This window comes from Maylandia zebra, linkage group LG10 (assembly GCF_041146795.1).
Source record: "Maylandia zebra isolate NMK-2024a linkage group LG10, Mzebra_GT3a, whole genome shotgun sequence".
In the NCBI taxonomy this organism is placed as follows: Eukaryota; Metazoa; Chordata; class Actinopteri; order Cichliformes; family Cichlidae; genus Maylandia; species Maylandia zebra.
In genome coordinates, this window is record NC_135176.1 from 23,146,500 (window position 1) to 23,169,709 (window position 23,210).

At 37.3% G+C, this 23,210-nt stretch overlaps 2 protein-coding genes across 3 annotated transcripts; one reads left to right on the plus strand and one right to left on the minus strand.

The window, feature by feature from the left end:
• Positions 1 to 99: 99 nt before the first annotated feature.
• LOC101464155 (organic cation/carnitine transporter 2) lies at positions 100 to 9,735 on the plus strand. Of its 2 annotated transcripts, XM_004561739.4 has the most exons (11): positions 100 to 501; positions 2,006 to 2,188; positions 2,305 to 2,408; positions 3,129 to 3,283; positions 3,379 to 3,550; positions 6,928 to 7,060; positions 7,255 to 7,349; positions 7,922 to 8,136; positions 8,316 to 8,498; positions 8,656 to 8,791; positions 9,047 to 9,735. In XM_004561739.4, the coding sequence occupies exons 1-11, from the start codon at positions 295 to 297 to the stop codon at positions 9,114 to 9,116; spliced, it is 1,653 nt and encodes a 550-aa protein (XP_004561796.1). In that variant the 5' UTR covers positions 100 to 294; the 3' UTR covers positions 9,117 to 9,735. The 2 variants fall into 2 exon arrangements, with proteins under 2 accessions (XP_004561796.1, XP_076745464.1); XM_076889349.1 differs by lacking the exons at positions 3,129 to 3,283; positions 3,379 to 3,550.
• Positions 8,802 to 21,551, minus strand: LOC101464431 (organic cation/carnitine transporter 2). The gene is made up of 10 exons (XM_004561740.6): positions 20,940 to 21,551; positions 20,405 to 20,508; positions 19,058 to 19,212; positions 18,783 to 18,954; positions 18,421 to 18,547; positions 16,480 to 16,577; positions 13,846 to 14,060; positions 13,428 to 13,610; positions 12,783 to 12,918; positions 8,802 to 11,851 (listed from the first exon to the last, which is right to left on the minus strand). Exons 1-10 carry the CDS (start codon positions 21,417 to 21,419, stop codon positions 11,788 to 11,790), a joined length of 1,734 nt encoding a protein of 577 aa, XP_004561797.1. The 5' UTR covers positions 21,420 to 21,551; the 3' UTR covers positions 8,802 to 11,787.
• Between the last annotated feature and the right edge of the window lie 1,659 nt (positions 21,552 to 23,210).

Here is a 23,210-nt window from a genome sequence, read left to right on the forward strand (position 1 = left end):
GAAGTTTTCCCATATTTCTTGGAAACCTATTATGCAAGTGATGGTCAAAGATTATCTTTCAACATCTGAGCATTTTGTTATTGCCTTTGTAATCTATAACCCAGTGGTGACTATAAAAAGTCAAATTTGGAGTTGATACCTTTAAGAATGCACACTACATAAAAGCTCTGCAGAGTTTCTGGAGTCCTCACTTTCAGAGTAGCACTTGTTTATTTATGCAACTTTTTCTTTAAAGAGTATTTTTTACTTTCACAATAGATGAAGAAGTGATTTAAAAGACAGAATTCCAAGAGTATGCAGGATTATGATGAAGTCACAGCATTTCTTGGTCACTGGGGACATTTCCAGCAAAGTGTTTTCTTCCTACTTTGTGCCAGCGTGTTGCCAAATGGATTTGGTTCTTTTTCCCTCATCTTCCTGACTGACATTCCCAGACACCACTGCCTGGTTCCTGATATTAACTTGACAGAAGACTGGCATCAAGCTATCATTCCAATGGAGGTAAAGAAGTATATTAATTAAAAGAAACAAGAAGAGCTGCATGTAATCTTTACAACACCAGTACAGATAAGTTGTGTCAGTGTTGCAATCAAATCGTCTAAATCTAATATTTTCTTCAAAGGTATTTAATGTATTTAGTCTGAAATGTCAGTATGAAATTTGAGTCGTGAATTACATAACCACAAGACCAAGAAAAACTTCACATAAAGCAAAAATTTAGGTGAAAAAGAAATAGTATTTTCACTCTGCAGCTTTGATACACAAACTGGAACATCATTATAAAAGTCTGGCTTGTGCAAGATAACTTCTCGACAATGCGTTCTGTAACTAAGTCGTTATGACAGATGAGTCATGATAACAAAATTTGAATCATTTAAGGTGGGGCGAAATCTGCTTTGGATTTGTATGACAGTCAGTGGCAAAGGAAATGCTGCATGGCTGGAAGGAATGATAGTTCCCACTAAAAGTCTGTGAATATCACTCAGTCATTCAGCCAGCACAGCATAAACGAAAGCTACATTTGAAATAGCTTCCTTCTTTAGAAACAGAGTTAGTCAAATGCAATACCAGCCCAATACCAACACTTTAAAAGGCATATACAGTAACACACAATTATATATTATTTATAATCACACTCAGACCCATTTAATGGGCAGGACAGTTAAAGCGAATTCACAATTACTTGTAATTACCTACTTTTTTTATAAGACAACATGTTGTATGTTTGAATTAAATGTTAATGTTGGAGGATGTGCAAATTTTTTAAATGTGTGTGTCTGATATTTACTTTAATGATCATATTTGCAGCTTTGTAGATGTATTTTCTTTGCATTCTGCAAAGCCAGCTTTAGCTTTAAGCTCAATAAAGTAGAATGCCCATATTTTATGATAGGGTATATATTTATATGTGTGAAGGGTTATTATGAGCACTAAGTGGTCAAAATACTGTCATGGTTTGGGGTTTTATGATTTTGGACTTTGCATTCTTGTTTATTTTTAACCATTCTTTATTTTAGCTTTAGTTTTGAGTTGTGTTTTTTAGAGTTCTTACAGGTTTTAAGATTATCTTTACAAGAGTAATGCCTCTGTGTCTAATCTTTAGTTGTTGAAACTTTGTGATCTTGTTTCTGTTGGTTTTTTGAATTGTATTGTGATCGCTTGTGTTTTACTTTGATCTGGCCCTTCCAGTGTACCCCTGTCTCTTTTAGGTAATTCCCCCCTAGGTTACTTCCTGTTTTATTTTGAAAGTATTTTGTTTCTTGTTTAGTTTCGTTTTTTTTTCCTCTTTTGTCAATAACCTAATTCTCCTGTTATCCAGTTCTACATTTCAGTATTTGTTTGTTTGTTTCTGTTTGCTTGCTTTTTTGTTTGTTTTGTTGTTGTTGCAGTTACTTTAGATTTGTTTTTCTTTATCTTTCTAGAGCATGCTATTTCCTTTATAGTATGGTATTCAACACAATTTCACAGAAAAGTAAATAAATTAATGCATTTATTTACCTGCAAGATGGTGAATGGGAAGCTGGAGCTGAGCAGATGTCGGAGATACAGGCTGGATGTGGTCAAAAATCTTTCAGCTCAGGGATATATTCCAGGCCAGGATGTTAATCTTACTAACCTGGAGCAAGAGGGGTGTGTTGATGGGTGGAGCTATAGCAAAGACATCTATAAATCCACTATAGTCTCTGAGGTAAGTGTGTAATACAGACAATGATTGACAATTGAAAATTAAGATCTGACGAGGCATAAACAGCACCTGAAGTCTTTGTATTGTTTTATTCAATTTTTTATGCCTGGACGTTTCAGTTTGACCTGGTGTGCAGTGAAGAGTGGAAGCAGCCGTTTACTTCCACAGTTTACTTCATGGGAGTTTTAGTTGGATCCTTTTTTTCAGGACAGCTGTCAGACAGGTAAAGTTAAAAAATAATACTTGTTTCCCCCTTTTAAGCAGCACAAACTGTATATTGATCTTTTAAATTCTTTCTAGCTATCATTACATATTAATACTTTATAATATGGCTTCCTGTAATTAGACTTAATTTCAATTTATTTTATTTGAAATTAAAATGTACTTATATTTACCTACAAATACTTAAAGTTAGGTACACTAGAATACGTACAATTCTTACAAACAGTAATAAGTACTGTAATTTTACAAAATACAATTTAATTTTGTGGAAAAACAAACAATATTTATTCATTGTTTATTTCTTTTTCTTTTTTTCCCTGCAAAACCACAACTTGTTATCGCCTTATTCTAGTGTACATACATTTAAGACTGTAAGTCAATGTAATTCTTAAAAATATATTTTTTTTTTAAATATTTTAATTATTATAATTTCAAATAAAATGTGTTTAAATTCAATTTAATTACAGGCGAATTAGACTCTTATATAGTTAATAGTTTCAGGCCGTATTATAAAGTGTTTTTAATTTCTACAATTGCTCTGTTTAGCATGTAATAAAAGTCCTCATTACATTTTTACTTTATTGCAGAGTATTATATTGCTATTACCAATAAACACACAAGTATACTTTTTAATAAATACTTTATAATAAATACTTTATGATACGCAGTATGTCTTATTTGTTTTTTTACACTTATTTCATCTTTTGACTTTTCGTTGTAGATTTGGAAGAAAGCCAGTTCTGTTTCTGACCATGGCACTTCAGACTCTTTTCACTTTTGTTCAAATCTTCTCATCATCTTGGACAGTGTTCTGCATCCTCCTGTTCATCAGTGGTTTGGGACAAATCTCTAACTATGTTTCTGCTTTTGTGCTCGGTAAAGGCATATTTTTAGTTCTTTGGTTACTGCAACAATGTGTCCAATAACCTCCATTACCTCAAAGCTTCTGTTGGCTTTCTCTGTGTGTGCAGGCACTGAAATCTTCACTGGCAATGTGCGGGTCCTTTTCTCATCCATGGGTGTATGTCTTGCCTTTGCCTTTGGCTTTATGATGCTTCCTCTCTTTGCCTACTTTTTAAGGGACTGGACATATCTCCTGTTAGGTATATCTCTCCCTGGCCTTCTCTACTTTCCTCTTTGGTGGTAGGTTGTTCTTGAAAAAAATAAAGCTGCGTTTGTGTTAAGTTTATCTTCTCATGAATTCATTAGACAGGGTGGGCCATTTATGGATACACCACAATAACATGGGAATGGTTGGTGATATTAAAGTCCTGTTTGTGGCACATTAGTATATGTGAGGGGGCAAACTCCTCAAGATGGGTGGTGACCATGGTGGCCATTTAGAAGTCGGCCATCTTGGATACAACTTTTGTTTTTTCAATAGAAAGAGGGTCATGAGACACATCAGACTTATTGGTAATGTCACAAGAAAAACAATGGTGTGCTTGGTTTCAACGTAAGGCAAGGCAAGGCAAATTTATTTGTATAGCACAATTCAACAACAAGGTGATTCAAAGTGCTTTACAGAGACATTAGAAACAAAAACAAATAAAAAGCATGATTTAAAATTGATTAAAACAAGCAAACAAACTAACTAACTAAACACACACATTTCACACCTGTTCGCGCGATCTGAACCCTTATCGTAAGGGGAGCTACCAGTCCTTCTGTGGACGAGCTACTTTCTATTTTAAATTCCCTGAATTTAAAATACTCTCTAGACCCAGTCTAGACCCAGTTGGGGAGCTACCCAGAGCTCTAATCCCACACCTGTTCGCGCGATCTGAACCCTTATCGTAATGGGGAGCTACCAGTCCTTCTGTGGACGAGCTACTTTCTATTTTAAATTCCCTGAATTTAAAATACTCTCTAGACCCAGTCTAGACCCAGCTGGGGAGCTACCCAGAGCTCTAAACCCACTTAACAAACAAACAAACAAACAAACAAACAAACAAACAAAACAGTATATAAAATCAAAACAGATAAAATCAGAACAGTAGATAAAATCAGTTTTGAAATTTAAGCTTAACAAACAAACAAAACAGTATATAAAATCAAAACAGATAAAATCAGAAATAGATAAGATCAGTAGTTAGTGTAAGTTTTGAAATTTGAGCTTAAAAGTGTGGATTTGGTGCTTTATTCAAATGCAGCTGAGAATAGGTAAGTCTTCAACCTGGATTTAAATAAACTGAGTGTTTCAGCTGATCTGAGGCTTTCTGGGAGTTTGTTCCAGATATAAGGAGCATAAAAGCTGAATGCAGCTTCTCCGTGTCTGGTTCTGACTCTGGGAACTGATAAAAGACCGGATCCAGATGACCTGAGGGATCTGGAAGGTTCATACTGGGTCAGGAGGTCACTGATGTATTTTGGTCCTAAACCATTCAGAGCTTTATAGGCCAGCATCAGAACTTTAAAGTCTATCCTCTGACGGACAGGCAGCCAGTGTAAAGACCTCAGAGCTGGACTGATGTGGTCCACTTTTTTGGTCTTAGTGAGGACTCGAGCAGCAGAGTTCTGAATGAGCTGTAGTTGTCTGACTGATTTTTTAGGTAGACCTGTAAAGATGCTGTTACAGTAATCAAGCCTACTAAAGATGAATGCATGGACTAGTTTTTCCAGGTCCTGTTGAGACATCAGATCTTTTATCCTTGAAATATTCTTGAGGTGATAGTAAGCTGATTTTGTTATTGTCTTAATGTGTTTTTCTAAGTTTAGGTCTGCATCCATCACTACACCCAAATTTCTCGCCTGGTTTGTGGTTTTTAGATGTATAGATTGAAGTTCTCTGGTGACCTGTAATCGTTTTTCTTTGGCGCCAAAGACTATTACTTCAGTTTTGTTTTTGTTTAGTTGGAGAAAATTGTGGCACAACCAGTCATTGATTTCCTCAATGCATTTACCAAGAGCCTGTACAGGGCCTCGGTCTCCTGGTGACATTGTGATATATATTTGTGTGTCATCTGCATAGCTGTGATAGTTTATTTTGTTGTTGTTTATAATCTGTGCCAGTGGGAGCATGTAAATGTTAAACAGAGGGGGTCCCAAGATGGAACCTTGGGGAACTCCACATGTGATACTTGTCTGCTCGGATGTGAAGTTACCTATTGATACAAAGTATTTCCTGTTTTCTAAGTATGTTTTGAACCAGTTTAGTACAGTTCCTGAAAGACCTGCCCAGTTCTCCAGTCGTTTGAGTAATATGTTGTGGTCAACTGTATCAAATGCTGCACTGAGATCCAGTAAAACTAGGACTGACATTTTTCCACTGTCTGTGTTCAGACATATGTCATTAAACACTTTTGTCAGAGCGGTTTCAGTGCTGTGGTTCTGTCTAAAACCTGACTGGAAGGCATCGTAGCAGTTATTCTGTTTTAAGAAGTAATTGAGCTGTTGAGAAACTGCTTTTTCAATGATCTTACTTTAAAATGGGAGATTTGAGATCGGCCTGTAGTTTTTCATTTGTGTCTTGTCAAGATTGTCCTTTTTCAGTATAGGTTTGATTACAGCAGTTTTTAGTGGTTCTGGAAACACACCTGACATTAAGGAAAAGTTGACGATCTGTAACAGGTCTGACTCTAAAGTCTTTGAGACCTTTTTGAAAAAACGTAACTTTATTCTTTCATGAGTTATTTACAAGTTTCTCTTTGTTCACAGCCATTGACGTGCTGTGGGTCCATTCTTCATCAATGGAAACCTCAAGGCCACTGGATATTTGAAATTGCTACATGATGATGTGTTTCCCTCTTTATGCACTGAAGCTGGCACGTTCCCTGAGTTTTTGCAGCAGGATGGTGCACCACCACATTATGGGTGCCAGGTCCGAGCAGTCCTAGATGAACAGTTTCCTGGAAAGTGGATTGGTCGTCGTGGGCCAGTTGAATGGCACCCAAGGTCTCCTGATCTGACCTCCTTAGACTTTTGTCTTTGGGGTCATCTGAAGGCAATTGTCTATGGTGTGAAGATACGAGATGTGCAGCACCTGAAACTACAGATACTGGATGTCTGTGCTGGCATTTCTCCTGCGGTGTTGCTATCAGTGTGTGAAGAGTGGGAGAAGAGGGTTGCATTGACAATCCAACACAATGGGCAGCACATTGAACAAATTTTATAAGTGGTCAGAAACTTGTAAATAACTCATGAAAGAATAAAGTTACGTTGAAACCAAGCACACCATTGTTTTTCTTGTGACATTACCAATAAGGTTGATGTGTCACATGGCCCTCTTCCTATTGAAAAAACAAAATTTGTATCCAAGATGGCCGACTTCTAAATGGCCACCGTGGTCACCACCCATCTTGAGGAGTTTGCCCCCTCACATATACTAATGTGCCACACACAGGACTTTAATATCACCAACCATTCCCGTGTTATTGTGGTGTATCCATATAAATGGCCCACCCTGTACAGTATATAACTTCTGGCCAAGCATCAAAGAGAGTAATAAGCAATACTATAACTTCTGTTCCACCGGATCCAGGCTAAATCTTTTTGTTTCTTTGTGTTGAATACTGATGCAGGTTAATCCCAGAGTCTCCTCGGTGGCTGCTTTCACAGGGAAGAGTGGAGGAAGCAGAGAACATAGTGAAATATGCTGCCAAGAAGAACAAAGTAGAGGCTCCACAGGTCATCTTTGATGATTACGATTCACCAGTAAGTTGGCTTTGAATTAAATCATTCAGGCACGTAAAGAGAATCTGAGGAAGACACATAAATATCTCTCGCACTACGCACGACAATACCCAAATGATCAGAAATATTACTGTTACCAAAAAAGGGATAGAACCCTGGAGCAACAGATATTGCCATATGTACAGATGCTGAGACTGGGATTTTGTGTCTTTTAGGCAGATAAGACTCAGGCTAATGAACGTCACAGTATCTTCAGCCTGCTAAGGACTGCAAACATCAGAAACACATCGATCATTCTCTGCCTTGTGTGGTGAGTAGTAATTCAAAGCACTTATATTTTGGGGATGAATAGAATATCCTATGTGTATCGCTGAATTCCCATAAATGATGAGAGAACAGAAAAAAAAAGACAGTTTTGTTTAGAAGAGCAGTGTTTTGCTCTAAGCCATATTTATTCACATTATATTTTTACAAGCACTTGCAGCACCATCACCCACTGCAGGCCCATAATCACCAGAGAGCTGGCTGCACTGGCCTTGCAGACACATAATTCCTGCTGGTTTGGCACTCATTGAACACAACTAGCAGTATTCACTGGTGACAAGCGTTTGAAGGTCTTTTTCAATGCAATCCCAATAGTCTCCCAGAAAAGCTCCTTACTGGTAAGTCACTGGGAAGAGTTGGAGTGTAATGCATTGTAACGTAACACATTACAGAGATGTGATTATTGATTTTGGTAGTGAGAAGTGCAGTAGTAATATGATTAATAACAAAAACCTCATCGTTCAATTGCATGAATAGATAATATAAACCCACTACTGCTAATTCCAAGCAGATTCCTTTTCAGATTGCTACCATGTTTTATTTGACATATGTTTACAGGTTCACTCTAAGTACTGGCTACTTTGGCTTATCCCTAAATACATCTCGACTCCATGCCGATCCATTTATCAGCTGTTTCATCTCAGCAGCCGTGGAGGTTCCAGCATACATTACCAGCTGGCTGGCTTTGCAATACCTTCCACGACGACTCGCTGTCGTAAGCATCTTGCTCCTTGGAGGAGTATCACTGTATTTCATTCAACTTGTGCCTCATGGTAAGCAGAAAAAATGCTCCATATTGTGTCCATAGGAGTGTCAGAGGTTTTATTTATTTATTTATATGTCTGAGGTTTTTTTCAGGCAAATCTTATCTCAAATACCGACATTAGAAGTAGGTACTGAAGCAAATTAGTATATAGCCTTATACAAATCTTTAATTTTTTTTTCCCTTCAGGTCTATCATATCTGTCTATTACTCTAGAGATGGTGGGAAAATTTGGTATTACCACCGGTACTGCCCTGATGTTTGTATATACAGCAGAACTGTTCCCAACAGTACTCAGGAATACTGCAACAGGAATGTGTACTACTGTATCCAGAGTGGGAAGCTGTATTGCACCATTTTTGTTAAAGCTGAGTGAGTGAAGGAATGTTTCTCAAATCTTCATAAATAAGCATTTTATCAAGTATATCTAGTGGTCTGTGTAGACTACAAATTCCCACACTACATTACGTTGCATAAACACAAGGCCAAGGCCTTTCTCCAATCCTAATTGCTCCCTGTCTTTGTGCAGGTCAGTACTTTAAATATCTGCCTTATATTACACTGGGGACTCTTGCTGTTGTGTCTGCCTTCGCTACTGTGTTCCTACCAGAGAGTTTCGGACGGCCTTTGCCTCAAACTATTGAACAGATGCATAAAAGAGAAAGGTGAGATCAGTTGGAAGAACATATGTAATATTTATTGAATGTGAAACTTGTCATAAAAACTTGACCTCAGACGTAGATCTCAGACTTGTGATAACGTAGTAACTCTGCAACTACAAAAATTGACTCTTAGTGTGTCTTAAAAGCACCAAAATAGCAATAACTAATTTGGCAGTAAACACAAAGATGGTGACACTTTTACAGACGTCCTTTCTGCAAAAACAAAACTGTGTTTTCTTTGTCTTTTGTCCCGCACAGAATGAAATGTCCCTTCATTACTAGAAAAGGACACTCAAAACACGTGAAGATTTTTGAAAGTCGACTATGATTGTTTCCAACACCGATGACTCACGAATATATTGTTTTTACTTCCTGTGTCTCACTGCTATGTTTTTGCTGTTCTTTGCATTGGAGTCAGTAATAACATGGTAATAAAGTTGAAGAAAACGAAGTAATTACACAATTTGAATCCAGACGATGTTGTTTTAACAGTGTGTATGACTGAAGGTAAACTTAATGTAACCAATATATTTGGAGCAGCAGCTTGAATGTCCTTGTTGGTTAGCAGAACAGGCTGTCAGCAATTTTGCTATGTAATTTGGTTAATCTTGAAACATAAAGCATTATTTTATTACATGTTTGCATTTGTTTAATATGCAATATTTTCAATAGGGCACGTTTGACAAACTCATAATTACTTTATTACTTTATGAACAATTTTCTGTAACTGAAGTCATAATCTGTGAAGAATTAGTGAATTTGTTGTTGTGTGTAAAGAGTGAGTACTGAAATAATGATTTAGTAATGACAGAAAATCTATCTCTTCTACCTACCTTTTCTTCATTTATTATGCTACAGCCACAGAAAGCACAACTGTGATTGGAAACTGCAGCATGAACAAAGTTACTGCAACCATGTGCAATAAACTTCATTTCACTTCATTTAAATGGTTGATTTAACCCTTTCATGCATGAATTATAACAACCTCAATCAGGTTTTTTTCTTAAATATTTATATTCATCATCATGAATGAATGAATAATGAAACACGTCATACATCTATAGTAACATTAAACGTTCAGTGGGTGCCAGGGTATGGAGTGACACATCAGTGTCCAATGTAGTGGTTTATGTGCAAGTATACCATCAACACTGACACAAATACAAGAAAACAGCCTTTTCATAGCTGGCCACTGTAGTGACTATGCATGAAAGGGTTAAAGACCAGGAACCATTCACATTCAATTGCCTTCAAAGCGACCTTGGTGGATCAGGATGGTGAAATAACAAAAATAAAACAGAGCCAGTCTATTACTTTGTTATTATTTGGTGAATGAATGGGGTTCCTAAATTAGACAGCAATTATTTTCAAACCTTCACCAGTTCGCCTCTGTCAGTGCGCCCCGGGGCAGCTGTGGCTACAGTGTAGCTTGCCATCGCCAGTGTGTGAATGTGTGTGTGAATGGGTGAATGACTGAATGTAGTGTGAAGCGCTTTGGGGTCCTTAGGGACTAGAAAAGCGCTATACAAATGCAGACCATTTAGTTCACCTGAGAAGGACTGCAGTCAGTCTGAGTCAGATGGTGATTGTTCATGACAGGTTGGCTTGTAGGCCAGCTGTGCATTCACCTTACTCTTGAAAGTGGCCCCCAAAGGCTAAAGGCTGGCTGACACAGTTACTTGTAGTCAGTTCCCAAATATAAAAAAAAAAAGAAAAGAAATCAGTGCAATCACCAGAAAACCAAACATGTTTCCTAGTCACAATCAAATTGCTGCCCTATTTTTACTCTAGTGCACAGGTGTCAAACTCCAGGCCTCAAGGGCCGGTGTCCTGCAGGTTTTAGATGTGTCCTTGATCCAACACAGCTGATTTAAATGGCTAAATTAACTCCTCAACATGTCTTGCAATTCTCCAGAGGCCTGGTAATGAACTAATCTTTTGATTCAGGTTCGTTGACCCAGGGTGATATCTAAAACCCGCAGGACACCAGCCCTTGAGGCCTGAAGTTCGACACCCCAGCTCTAGTGTGACTGAGTAATTAGTTAGCCTATAGAACACAGATGTCGAACTCCAGGCCTCGAGGGCCGGTGTCCTGCAGGTTTTAGATGTGTCCTTGATCCAAGACAGCTGATTTAAATGGCTAAATTACCTCCTCAACATGTCTTGAAGTTCTCCAGAAGCCTGTTAATGAACTAATCATTTGATTCAGGTGTGTTGACCCTGGGTGAGATCTAAAACCTCCAGGACACCGGCCCTCGAGGCCTGGAGTTTGACACCCCTGCTATAGAACTTCTTCTGACCTGCAGCACCATGTAATTGGTTGCATCTGATTAACAGCTGAATCCAAAGAAAACATTATTTTTATTACATTAGATTATAATGGTTACTTGTTTGTGTGTTTGTTTTTACAAGTCCCCCTTAAGTTGTGGCCTTGAGCTGATCTACTATTTTCTACTATCAATCTACTACTAGCCGGTCTACTTCCTGGTGTCTTATCATCACAATCAGAATTACTTTGTGGTATCTGGGTATTTTATGGCATACTCATGTATGATGTCATTCAGAGTGGCAGATCATGGTCAGATCATGGTTCATGGTAAGCAATTAATGAATAAACCTTCCATTAAAAATGCATTAAATGCATTATGTATTCCCACTATATTCTAAGCAAATTACTGAATTTCTACAAACTTTCTGCAAGTTACTCTTTCAAGTTTCCTACTGTACATCCTAATGTTGTCAAATTGGTGGTGAGTATAAGCTTCCTTTTATAATATTTTTTTTGCTATAATGTAAAAAAATATTTTCCAGTTTTGTAAGGAAATTACCTCTCTGGTCCCCTTGAACTGATATAATTTTATACATCCAGTGACAACACAGCAATAATTTTACCTACGTCCTTAAAGAGGTCACTTAGTGGAAACGAGTACACAATCTCTGCTCATCCAGTGATTCGAATCAAGTCAGATTTTCACTTTTCTCCTTGTTTATGTAGTCTTTCATTCAGGAGCATTTTCCTCTTCTCTCATGTGTGTGAGAGTATAAGGCTTTCTCTGACAGCATCTACAGAGAAGGAAGAAAAAATAAAGTCATAATCAAGCATTTTCTGTTGATTTTCTGTCCTGGACTAAAGAGGAAGTGGAAACACTTGTCAAACAATTATCTGATTCCCACTAAATGTTTTAATATCTGTTATATGGGATTGGCTGACCAGACTGGGCGAATCTGGGTAAATTTGCGAGTTACTAAATGATAGTGACACCAATAAAATATTGTAAACTATGGTGCAATTGTTTTGGTTATCATTTCAGTATATTGCATACACTCACTGTCCACTTCAATAGGTTCAACTGCTCATGAACACATATATCTAAGCAACTCAATGCATTTAGACATATAGACATGGTCAAGATGACAGCAAAGCACAGTCAGTCTTTTATGCAGTGAGCTTTTTATCATAGTTTTTTTTTTACCTTTTCTGATTAAACACAATTGTAGCTATGACAAATATATTGAGAAATATATATTACATGACGATAATCCCTGATACTAACTGCATGTAGGCAAGATGCAGGGCAGATGAGGGTGTTTTCAATATATGCAAATAGACATTACTTATTAAACAAGCAAGAATCTAATCTTTGCGCATTCAGTTTAGCTGTTGTGAAAAATAATCAAAGGGCAAATGTATTTGAGCTTGTGAACTAAATAACACACCAAAAATTAACAGAGTTGGGTAAAAGAGTAATCTTTCAAATTTAAGCAAACACATTTTTTGAAAAAAAAAATATAATGGCATAAAATTGTGATACAAGAAAAAAGAAATTTAAACTTTATGTTTAAAACTATTAAAAATCGAAAGATTGGCCCCTCTTTATAACACCGGAAAGTAAAACTACCAAACTACAACAATTGTGAATTTAAACTACACTGAAAAAAATAGCAAAATAATATTTTTACCTAATCTCACTCTATAATGAAACTCTTTCTTTACCCGGGAAAGTGCTGCATGTGATCAATGGTCTCAGGCAAAGGCATTCCAAAGCTCTCAGGCAGCAGGAGACTCAGCAACCCTGCTAAGGCTGTAAGGCTTCCCATAAGGATGTAAGGCAGTGAAACGGAATAGCTTCCTGTGGCAACATATCAAAGGAAGTTAAGAAAGTCAAAAGCAACCTTGCCTACAATGGTTACAAAAAAAAAAATCCCTTAAATGCTAAGAAACTTGTAAATTTTAACTGAAGGCTGTTGTTTCCTTTCTGATTGCTAATCAAGTCTTCTATTATACTTCAGCTGGTGGTATTTCTTGTTGTTTAGTTCTAGTTGGGACATTTCTAAGTTGCTATGTTCTCCTTGGACGTGTGTGGTCTGGTTTCCTTGAGGAGTTAGTTTAACTCCAAACTTCAAAATGCCAAGTTATCTGACTCTGAACGTCTAAATGATCAAGCCCTGTGACAGAGTATTTACTAAAATAGATGAAAAGAAATGCATAAACACATCTTCATTTAACGAGAAACTAAGAATAAGCTAGATGTAATGGCAGGATGCTTAGCATATGTTCTCCTCACTTTAAATGTGTTTCTTTTTCATCCTTATGACCAGTGATTAACACAACTTTAAAGAGAGGACAGAAGATCCTTACTTAAGTAAATGAAGAACGGAGCAGTAATGCTTCCTATTCTGGAGGCCATAGAACAGGCACCGAGAGCTGTATTTCTCAGCACAGTTGGGTAGATCTCAGCTGTGAAGGCGTAGACCAAAGAATACGCTGTCGTCACTGCAAACTTCCCTATCATCTCCAGTGCTATCGCCAAAGAGAACAGATCTACAGGGAAAAACACATTAAATTGTTCGAGGTTTGATGTAAGTTATTTGTTCAAACAGCGGTATAGTTTTGCAAAAGATTGAAAATGACTGTACTTAATCAATAAATATGAGAACAACACTCAAAATAGAACATGTGAACATAATATATAATGATATAAAAAAAACTAGTTAAAGATTGCCAGAAATTACAGCTATAATAAATCAGTTTTGAACAAAACATTTAAGTGCCATACGTGTTGGAATAAGCTGAATGAGTAGCAGAAACAACCCTCCCATGGACAATGATGAGGACAAAGTCAGCCGTCTGGAACACCAGCGAAACATAGTCCATGACAAAATGTAGGCTGGTATCTCCACCAGAGCTGACAGGAAACAGTTGAAGTGCACATTCCCATGAAGGTTTGCCGTGTTCAGGGAAACAGCAAAGTAGGCAATGGTCAAGGTGTTCCTGTGAGGATATAAAGTGTCCTTTTTGTATCCTTATTCTGTACATCTCAATAGTATGGCACTACAAAGTAGTCAGAAACATAACGAAACATTGTATCAACAACAGACTTTAGTTTTTTGGTGGTTTGACACTGTAGATCAGGGCTGCCCAATCCCAGTCCTCGAGAGCTACTATCCTGCAGCTTTTAGATGCATCCCTACTCCAACACAGCTGAATCAAATGGTTTGATTACCTCTTCAGCATGCCATCGTGTTTGGCAAAGGCCTGATAACAAGCCATTCATTTGATTCGGGTGTGTGGGAACAAGGATGCATCTAAAAGCTGCAGGACGGTAGCTCTCGAGGACCGGGATTGGGCACCCCTGCTGTAGATGTTGTGATGGCAACATCTACAAAACCTCCACTAAAAGTGAGAAGTGGTATAGATGAAAGGCTAAATCTAGTATTTTAGGTGGTGTAACATAAGTTTGTCATAGCTTTGTAGAGCTTCATAATGTTTTAAGAACATCCATTTTAGAATTTTGTTTGACTTTTAAAAGTGCAGATAAACACAGTTAGTGAGTGTCCAAGTGGTTCCTTCAAGTGCTGAAAAACAAAGCCAAGATGAAATTTTCTAGGGTCAGTTGATAATGGCATCAAAAGCCCTGAAGTACTTTACTACTGAAGCATAGAGCTGCCAGCCAGGCAAAAAATAAAATAAAATAAATAGAGCTATATCACGTTATAACGTGAAAAGTTTATTTTTCTAACTATATACTTTTCATGTTTGTACAATATCCTATAAAGTATTACAATATACATAATTATCACGTTATAACAAAAACCTTTCACGTTCGTACAATATAAATATTATATTGTACAAACATGATAATTATGTATGTTGTAATAACGTGATATTATGTTGTTCAAACGTGAAAAGTATTTTGTACTAACGTGATAGTATATTGTACAAACATGAAAAGTATATTGTTAGAACAATAAACTTCTCACGTTATAACATGATATAGCTCTGTTTTTCTTTTGCCTGGGTGGCTGCTCTACGCTTCCGTACTTTACAGTTTTTATGCCTAGAAAGAAACAAAATAAACCTAGAGCTATTTTTTTCCTTTTATATTGATAGGGGACTTAGTTTTATTTTTGTCTTTTTTCAAAAGTTGCCTTAAGCCTCAAAGTTATGGCAGATAAGGAACATGGTTACACTGAGACAGTTTTAAGATGGCTGCAGCTACTGCAACTTCATCCATTGATTTCTGAAGAATGTAGGCTTCAGTCACTTTTGTATTGGCAACATTTTTTCAAGCTACATCTATGTTTTAAACTCGGTTCCCAGCTCTAGGTTCCCAGTTCTGTGCCACATTTCATTTAAGCTAATTAAAGTCACTGAACTGAAATTCTTTTTTTTTTAGTATGTTAACACTAACTAACAGGTATCTTTGTGTGTGCAATGCATCTATAATGTGTATGGATATGCCTTGCTAACCAAGCTAGCTAGCATTGCTAGCTTGTTTAGCACATCAACGTCCAAAAATTGACAATTTTGGCTAAAATAATAAGACTGCAACACATAAAACCACAACTTCAAAGCAGATAGAAACCATTGCAGTCTTTGTCCATTTTTTAGTTTATGGTAAATTGTAAATGGCCTGTATTTGTATAGCGCTTCACCAGTCCCTAAGGACCCCAAAGCGCTTTACACATTCAGTCATCCACCCATTCACACACACATTCACACACTGGTGATGGCAAGCTACACTGTAGCCACAGCCGCCCGTTTATATACAAGGTGACTAGCTAAATATTATAACAGCAAGCCAAACAAGAACCACAACTCAACCTTATCTTGGGTTTCCCCTACAGGAACCCTAAAGCACTCAAAACAAGTTTTTAATAGAAAGAGAAATGAAAAATTTGAGTTTTATAAGTCAGTTATTTGTAATATGCAATGTGTGAATACATATTTATTCCAATTGATATTTTCAGGATATGCATCCTAAAAATATTTTCATATTAATATTTTTAACTTCAGAGGTTAAGAAAAATATAATCTTATCCACTAGCAAAGACTTAACTGTGTAAAGCTAGATTGAATTGTTTCCTGATCAAACAGAAATGCAGCTGCATCTGTTTTCGGACTCAGCAAGGAAGCGTGCACAGGGCGAATACAGGCATACTGTGCAGTTACGCAAAACCTGATTTTGATCTTAGTTGCAGGCTTCACAGCACCCGACAGGTCATTATTTGTTGTTAGTGAAACAGGCTGACATGTGGTTAAAGTGATGCATGAACAGGTTAAAACTTTGTATGTGAATGTGAGCAGTTGTGTGTGTTTATGCCTACATGTGAGTGCTTGAATGTGTGTAGCTGTGTGTGTAGGGTCACGGTACCAAATGTGAGGGTCAGGTGGGACAGCAGGGACTCACCAGATCAGCCACAGCGTGACAGAGATCCAGCGGATGTTTCGAGAACGAAGCAGGTCACAGATGTTGTGGGCCCTTTTCTTCTCAGGCTTAAGTTGTTCCTGCAGGGCATCGATGCATGTGGAATAACAAACACTTAACAAGCAGAGCCATCAGTCTGGAAGTAATGTAACGAGAGAGAAGCTTGTGGGTTCAGGGTCAGATTTTCCATATATATGTATATATATATATATGTGTGTGTGTGTGTGTGTGTGTGTGTGTGTGTGTGTGTGTGTGTGTACAGTATATTCAACTGTGAGGATTTTAATTTAAATGAGCCAATATTTATGTGTATAATAATAAAGTTGGGGGAGGGAATGCATTTATATCCCCTAAACCGCATATTATACTGCCATTTGCAGTAATACCACATTTGTAAGCTAATCATATCCCCATGGATTGCTTGAGACAGATGTTTATAATTTGAAACAGACAGCAGTCAAGTATTCAGCTTTTTATTCCCCCCAAAAAAACAATCCCTCAAAAACCACCATAATCCACTCCCAGTTTCCAGAAATGACACCAAATAAATGCTAACTCTACACATTTTTTAGCAGATCTGTTCACAAAAATTAAAAAAAATGTGCATCCATAAAGACATTGGACGTCTATATTGTTCTAGACCTAGTTACAATAAACAGATAGAGAAAAAAAAGCAACATTTTGTAACCCATGCAAAGGGTACATTATCTCTAAGGGGGAGAGATTGCTGCGCAGGATAAAGTTCATGAATGTGGCAATTTGGTTTCTTGAATAGAGTTCAAGAAACCAAAGTTGAAAAAAATAACACAGAGGTCATCTGAATGGAGGAATGCATTGTGGAAAAAAACAGACCCACTTTTTAAAGTTCTTTTGTAGAGTTCAACTGGTAATTTTCCATTATTAAGCATGTGATCTTTTTTTGTTTTTTTTAACAATGAACACTATTACTGCAATTAACAGTTTGATTTATTTCATGTTTCAATCTCGGAAATCTACCATTTTTTTGGATTTAAGGGTTCTTTTCAGTTTCTTGGTAATGGTGTCTTTCATTTTTAATAGACAGTTGTCTATGAAGTGAATTCAGGTAGACAAAAACCAAGGTAATATTAAGAAACATGTTGTCTTCACAGCTTCTTTCATAAACTTACCTTTATTTGCAGTTACAGGTTTAATCAGTTCTTACACAATAGACACTTTTGTTCAACTGCTGTTAAAGTTTAGGCCTTACAGGTTTAACCATATACTCAACCATTTACCAGCTAACCTATCTAACCTATGCACATTTAGGCTCATAACACATGTATAGCTGTACTCAAGCACAATATAACAGTGCTTGGTGTTCTTTTCAGCACGTTGAAAACTCCTTGTCGATTAAAGTCGACTTCCTTCAATAGTTAAAAGGCACATTATCCAGTGCAAGAGTGCAAGAAGGAAAGGTGTTAATTGAACCTTGACAACATGTCTGTCTGTTAGCCGCCAGATTAACGTTCATTCATGCAGAAAACAGGAAAACAGTAAATGATTACCTCTCAATGCACACTGAGCAGTGAACCTGAAAAGGTTCATGCTTCTTGCCCTTTCACCTAGAAATACTGAAAATTCAGTTGGAACATTAAAAAACATAGTGACATGGTTTAATTGTAGGTGTATGCATTGTAATTTTCCTGGAAAAGAAGAAATATTTACCGTCTTACTATCTTGTTCAGTCATTAATATTATAGTGTCTAAGTGATTTCTGAAAACAAATGAAAAACAGCAATCCTGTCTCCAGTAAAACAGCCTTCTTTCTAAATTATTTGTGTAGTGACAGTAACAGATTTTCAGTTACAGAGAAAACACTGACAGATAAGGCATTTTTGTCTTCCCTAAATATTTTAAAAGAACTGCCGCTTCTCTAGCACTGCACCCAAAAAAAGGTCTCACCTGCAAGAGACTAAAGATGACTGATGGAGGCTCCACCTTGTTCTTCTTAGCAGCGTCTCTGATTATGGCCTCAGCTTCTTCTATCCTTCCCTGAGAGAGTAGCCACCGAGGAGACTCTGGGATAAACCTTTTTCATTAAACAAAAGAGGGGGCAGAAACAGAGGCTCAGTCTTTTCAAACCAAAGAAAGCGCAGTCAGGACATCATGTAAATGTTTTGTCAATATTTTGTACTGGCTTCATTAAAAAGGATCCAAGGGAAAATAATTTGATTACCCTAAAAAAAAATCCTAACACTCCCCAGATGTACAGCTGTGCATTATCAGTTACCGTAACATGTACAGTCACACACACACCTACCTACCACCAGAGAGGCACAAAGAAGAAGCCAGGCAGTGAAATGCCTAAGAGGAGCATCCTCCAGTCCCTGATGAAGAAACCAAAGAACGGCAAAAGCATGTAGCCCCCAGCAAAGAACAGATTCACACCCGCCGTGGTATAAACAGTCCGCACATATGGGCTTAATATCTCCGCTCCTTGGAAAATTATAAATAAATAAAAAACATTCAAATTACAAGTTACATTACATAAAAGTTTTGTATTATAAAAAACATATCTGAAAACTTTTGAATAGAGTACCTAACACAAACGCAGCCACATAGTTGGAAATGTGGCCCACACCAACGACAAAGAACAGGGCGCAGAACGCCGTCCAAGATGGAGAGAAGACCTGGATCAATGTGAATACTGTCTGAATTGCCTGAGTAGCAAACAGAACTATTTTTCTCCCATACCTGAAATTGAAATACAGCAAGACTGAACAAATCAGCATGTTTTATAAAGTGGGAGAGTCAGTCAAATTCACAACAACAATAAGGTCTCATATATTCTTTTTTTCTACGTGTACTTCAATGAGATGACATGTGCACTTAATGACTACCAATACCATATAGACTGACCAATCCCCTGACACTGCATCTCTTTGCTTCTTTTTAATTACAATTTTGTTTTACAGCAACTTTACTGGATAGTTCATCCTCGCCCCAGCCATTAGCTTCCGTCCAGTACAAATGAAATAGTCTGAAATTGTGTGGTTTTCTGAGACATAAGCAAACAATTAATTATTTAAGTTTGCCCCCCCCAAAAAAAAAAAATCTTACTCTAATGAGTAACAATGGATTTCCCCTTTAACCCAACTTGGCTTCTGAGTTGTGCTGGAAATGTGTTTAGACTTTGTGAGGGATTATGCAAGAGCTGCTTTCAATAAAAACAAAATGCAATGAGTTATGAATCATCTAAATTTGTTCTAAGGCCTGTTTTTCTTTTTTCTTTTTTTTTGCAATACTTGCAATAGTTTGAAAAGAGAGATATCTTGCCTTGCATAGGGTCCTTTCTTGTTTTATTTTTTTTGTTTCATAGTACAGCAGAGCTATAGATAGCTGGTCTCGACTGGAAGCTGACCAGTTTAGTATCAGGACACGTGGTAAAACATTTGTAGCATGTGGTTTGACACTGTTTTGCTAATAAATATAAATTTATGTGTTTTTAAAAAACTAATCTGGATGATTAACATGCGGCTCAAAATTTTATCATTTTGTGATTCACTGATGCTGTGACACGGAGTTGTGGAATGAAAAGTGTATAATTAACTTGAGCATCCTGATTAGCCTACTGTATGCAGTGACTTTTGTTCAACAGCTTAGTTCTGTAGCAATAGATATGAGCTTAAGGGCATTTATTTCTATATCATATCTAACACATATTGTGGTAGGATTAGCTATATTAATATACAGCTGGGCATAAAAGTTTTTTTAAAAAACTATTCCTCAGTAAATACTAGATTAGATGTGCTAGGTCACATTACTCCACATGTGTTCATTCAGTAGATCAATAGTACTCTAGCTCAACTTTGAAGCATAGGACTAGAATTTAAAAATTGATAATAATAAGTAGAATTTAACTGAATTAAGCTATCTTGTCCATAACCTGTCAGAGAGCTGTCCTGAAATGAAAGAACCGGTGAGAACTCCACAGAAGAAGAAAGAAGAAGTCAGTGGTTTCTTCCAGCTTTCATCACAAACCAGGTCCCACTGAAAAAACACATAGAAGATATATACAGTGCAGATCACACTCTATATACAGTGCAGACAACAACAACACACTGTTGTTGTTGTTGTTGTTGTTGTTGTTGTTGTTGTTTTCTCTTCAAGAAAAAACAAACAGCCCAGTGTGTTTCAGATGTTAAACAACAATCTAAAAGCATAAAACAGCATTGTTCCTGTAAACCACACAACCTAGGGCCAGTTTTCCACGAATTAGAGATTTTGTGTTATTTGAGAAAATGTTGCCACATCTTGTTTGACTTTGTGATGAATTCCCATAATAACACGAGTTTAGCTAACACACTTCCTGTATATCACAACATTTAACCTATACGGCTATACACAGTCGCCTAGCTCTACCTCAGCATAAAAGCAGAAGCAGCCTTTTCCGCATTTAGAAAAAAGGTGTGTATATATACCTCCGATATGATTGTAGAAATGTAGATGCTCTGGTCATACTCCCATCCGTCCAAGCAACTTTCTTTCGGCACAGTAGACAGATTCACATCAACGTCGGGCAGCAAGCCTTTTTCAGAGAAACTGAGGATATCAACAAGTTTGTATCTGGAACACCTGCTGCGCACCAACGCGCCACCTTGGCTGCTCTCTTGCTCCAGCGGGATGCTGCTGTTCCTCCACGCGGGGGTGAGGTTGAGTTGCGCGGGTATGAGGCAGTGGTGGGACGGCGTGTCGGCTAGGAACACCGTGGAAAGGCCAGTCAAACCGTTAGGGATGACGGTCAAAGAAAGGAGAAAAAACACCTGCTGCTGGAAACATCCCCACTCTCCGAGGAAAGCCGTTGAAGTTTCATAGTCCGTCATCTTACTGGTTTCTGTCGGCTCAGGGTTCACACAGTGGGCCAGAGTTAAGAAAAATGAAATGGTGACTGGAGTGGGCATTTCTTAAGCAGAGCTTTTGTTTCAACTACTAAACCATCCCTCCCACCTCGCGCCGTTTTAATTATTGTCCAAGTTCCCCAAATTAACTTGTCTTTAAAGGGGCAATCCGTGATTTAAACTGCATGACGCAATAATACATTGTTAAGACCCCCAAAGGTCTGCTTTTATCTGTACTGAACTAAAAGAGGCATACGTTGTTATTCCTAATATATGTATAGAAACTGTAGCCATATCGATTTTTATTGCATTTTAGTCCACGTGCATTATGACAGCTACAGCATCTCTCATTTCTATTTCCTAATACTCAAAAGCACAAATAAAACATTACTGATTTTAAAATAATTTCAAAGTAATAATGACAGCAAAATACTTGATTCGATTTACACAAGTGTCCTTTTGTATATGCTTTAATTAGCTGCCATGATCTATGCTGATTTACATCAGCCAAAGCTTTTTTCCTGAGGTACAACAATAAAATGTGCATTGGATTTATCTGCTAAGACAGCTGTTTCAAAGAGCAAGCAAATCACTGTGACGCAAAAGTCCATCATTAGGGACAGTCCAGAAAGGACAACGTCTTACCCCTGCACTGGAAGTTGTGTTTCCAAATTCCTTACTTTAGTCTTGCCATACAGAATGCACTCTGGACTCTTTAATTATCGTAATGACACGTATGAGAAATTATCTTTAGTCCAAGGCCAGATAACGATGCGCGGTATTCTCTTTGGTTATAGTTCCCTAAAGTCTTCCCTCCCCAAAGACCAGACACCTTTTTTGTTGTACTGTGTCTTTCTCCTGAATCGGACTGCCACAAAAAGACCATGAAGTCGAACACTCATAATTTCCTAAACATGATTGATTACGTAAGCATTATGACCCTTGTTCAACATTTTAGGTAACAGACTTATAGAAGGTGGATACCACTAGATCAGCAAATACGGTTCCAGCCACCACTCACTTACATTCCAGCTTAAATTGTACACATTGTTCTACATTAGTACCAAAAACCAATGAAGAATGAACACCGTGTATCAGAATGTCTGTCAATTATTAAAATTAAATGAAAAAAAATTACAGCTAGATAGAGGGTAAATGAGAGGGGGGGGGGGGGGGGGGAGCGCATTGCTCTTGTAATTTTCCCTCTGCTCGAAGAGTAGGATAGTCTTACCGCCATATCTAATCTTTATACAAACCATTATCATGAAAGAACTGTCACATGCATGTAATCCCAGCCTCTGCATTTACTGATTGTGTAAAACATGATCTCCTCAATGAAAACCTGCTTGCCGGTAAAGCTTGGGTTAATGATTGTGTACACTGCTTTACGCATTTGTTGTAAAAAAAAAAAAAAAAAAAAAAAAAAAAAAAAGACAAGGAATATGCTGTTTTTCACCCAAGCATTAACAAGGAAATCATGCAGGCTGACACTGGAGACACATGCATTAATTGTTTATGAATTAGATTAGAAAAAGCCAGCAGTATATTTACTATTATACATGATACATGTTTTAAAAGCCTTATTTGATGTTGCATAAGTGTTTGTGTTTTCCAGGCTTTATTAAGTAGAAACATAACTGTTCATTGCAATGTTTCAAATGCATGTTGCTGTTTAATCTATGTGGTCTTTTCAACATGTGTGACCTGAGGAGCTGTAAGTCCCTTTGTTAGAGCTGTTAAGCAAGACTCTTTATTCCACCTGCTGCTGGACTCTCACGTGATTGTTACAACTTGATATGTTTTTAAATGTTGTTATGCACTTAGAAGGAAACTTGTCTGTAGACAGTAAATAAT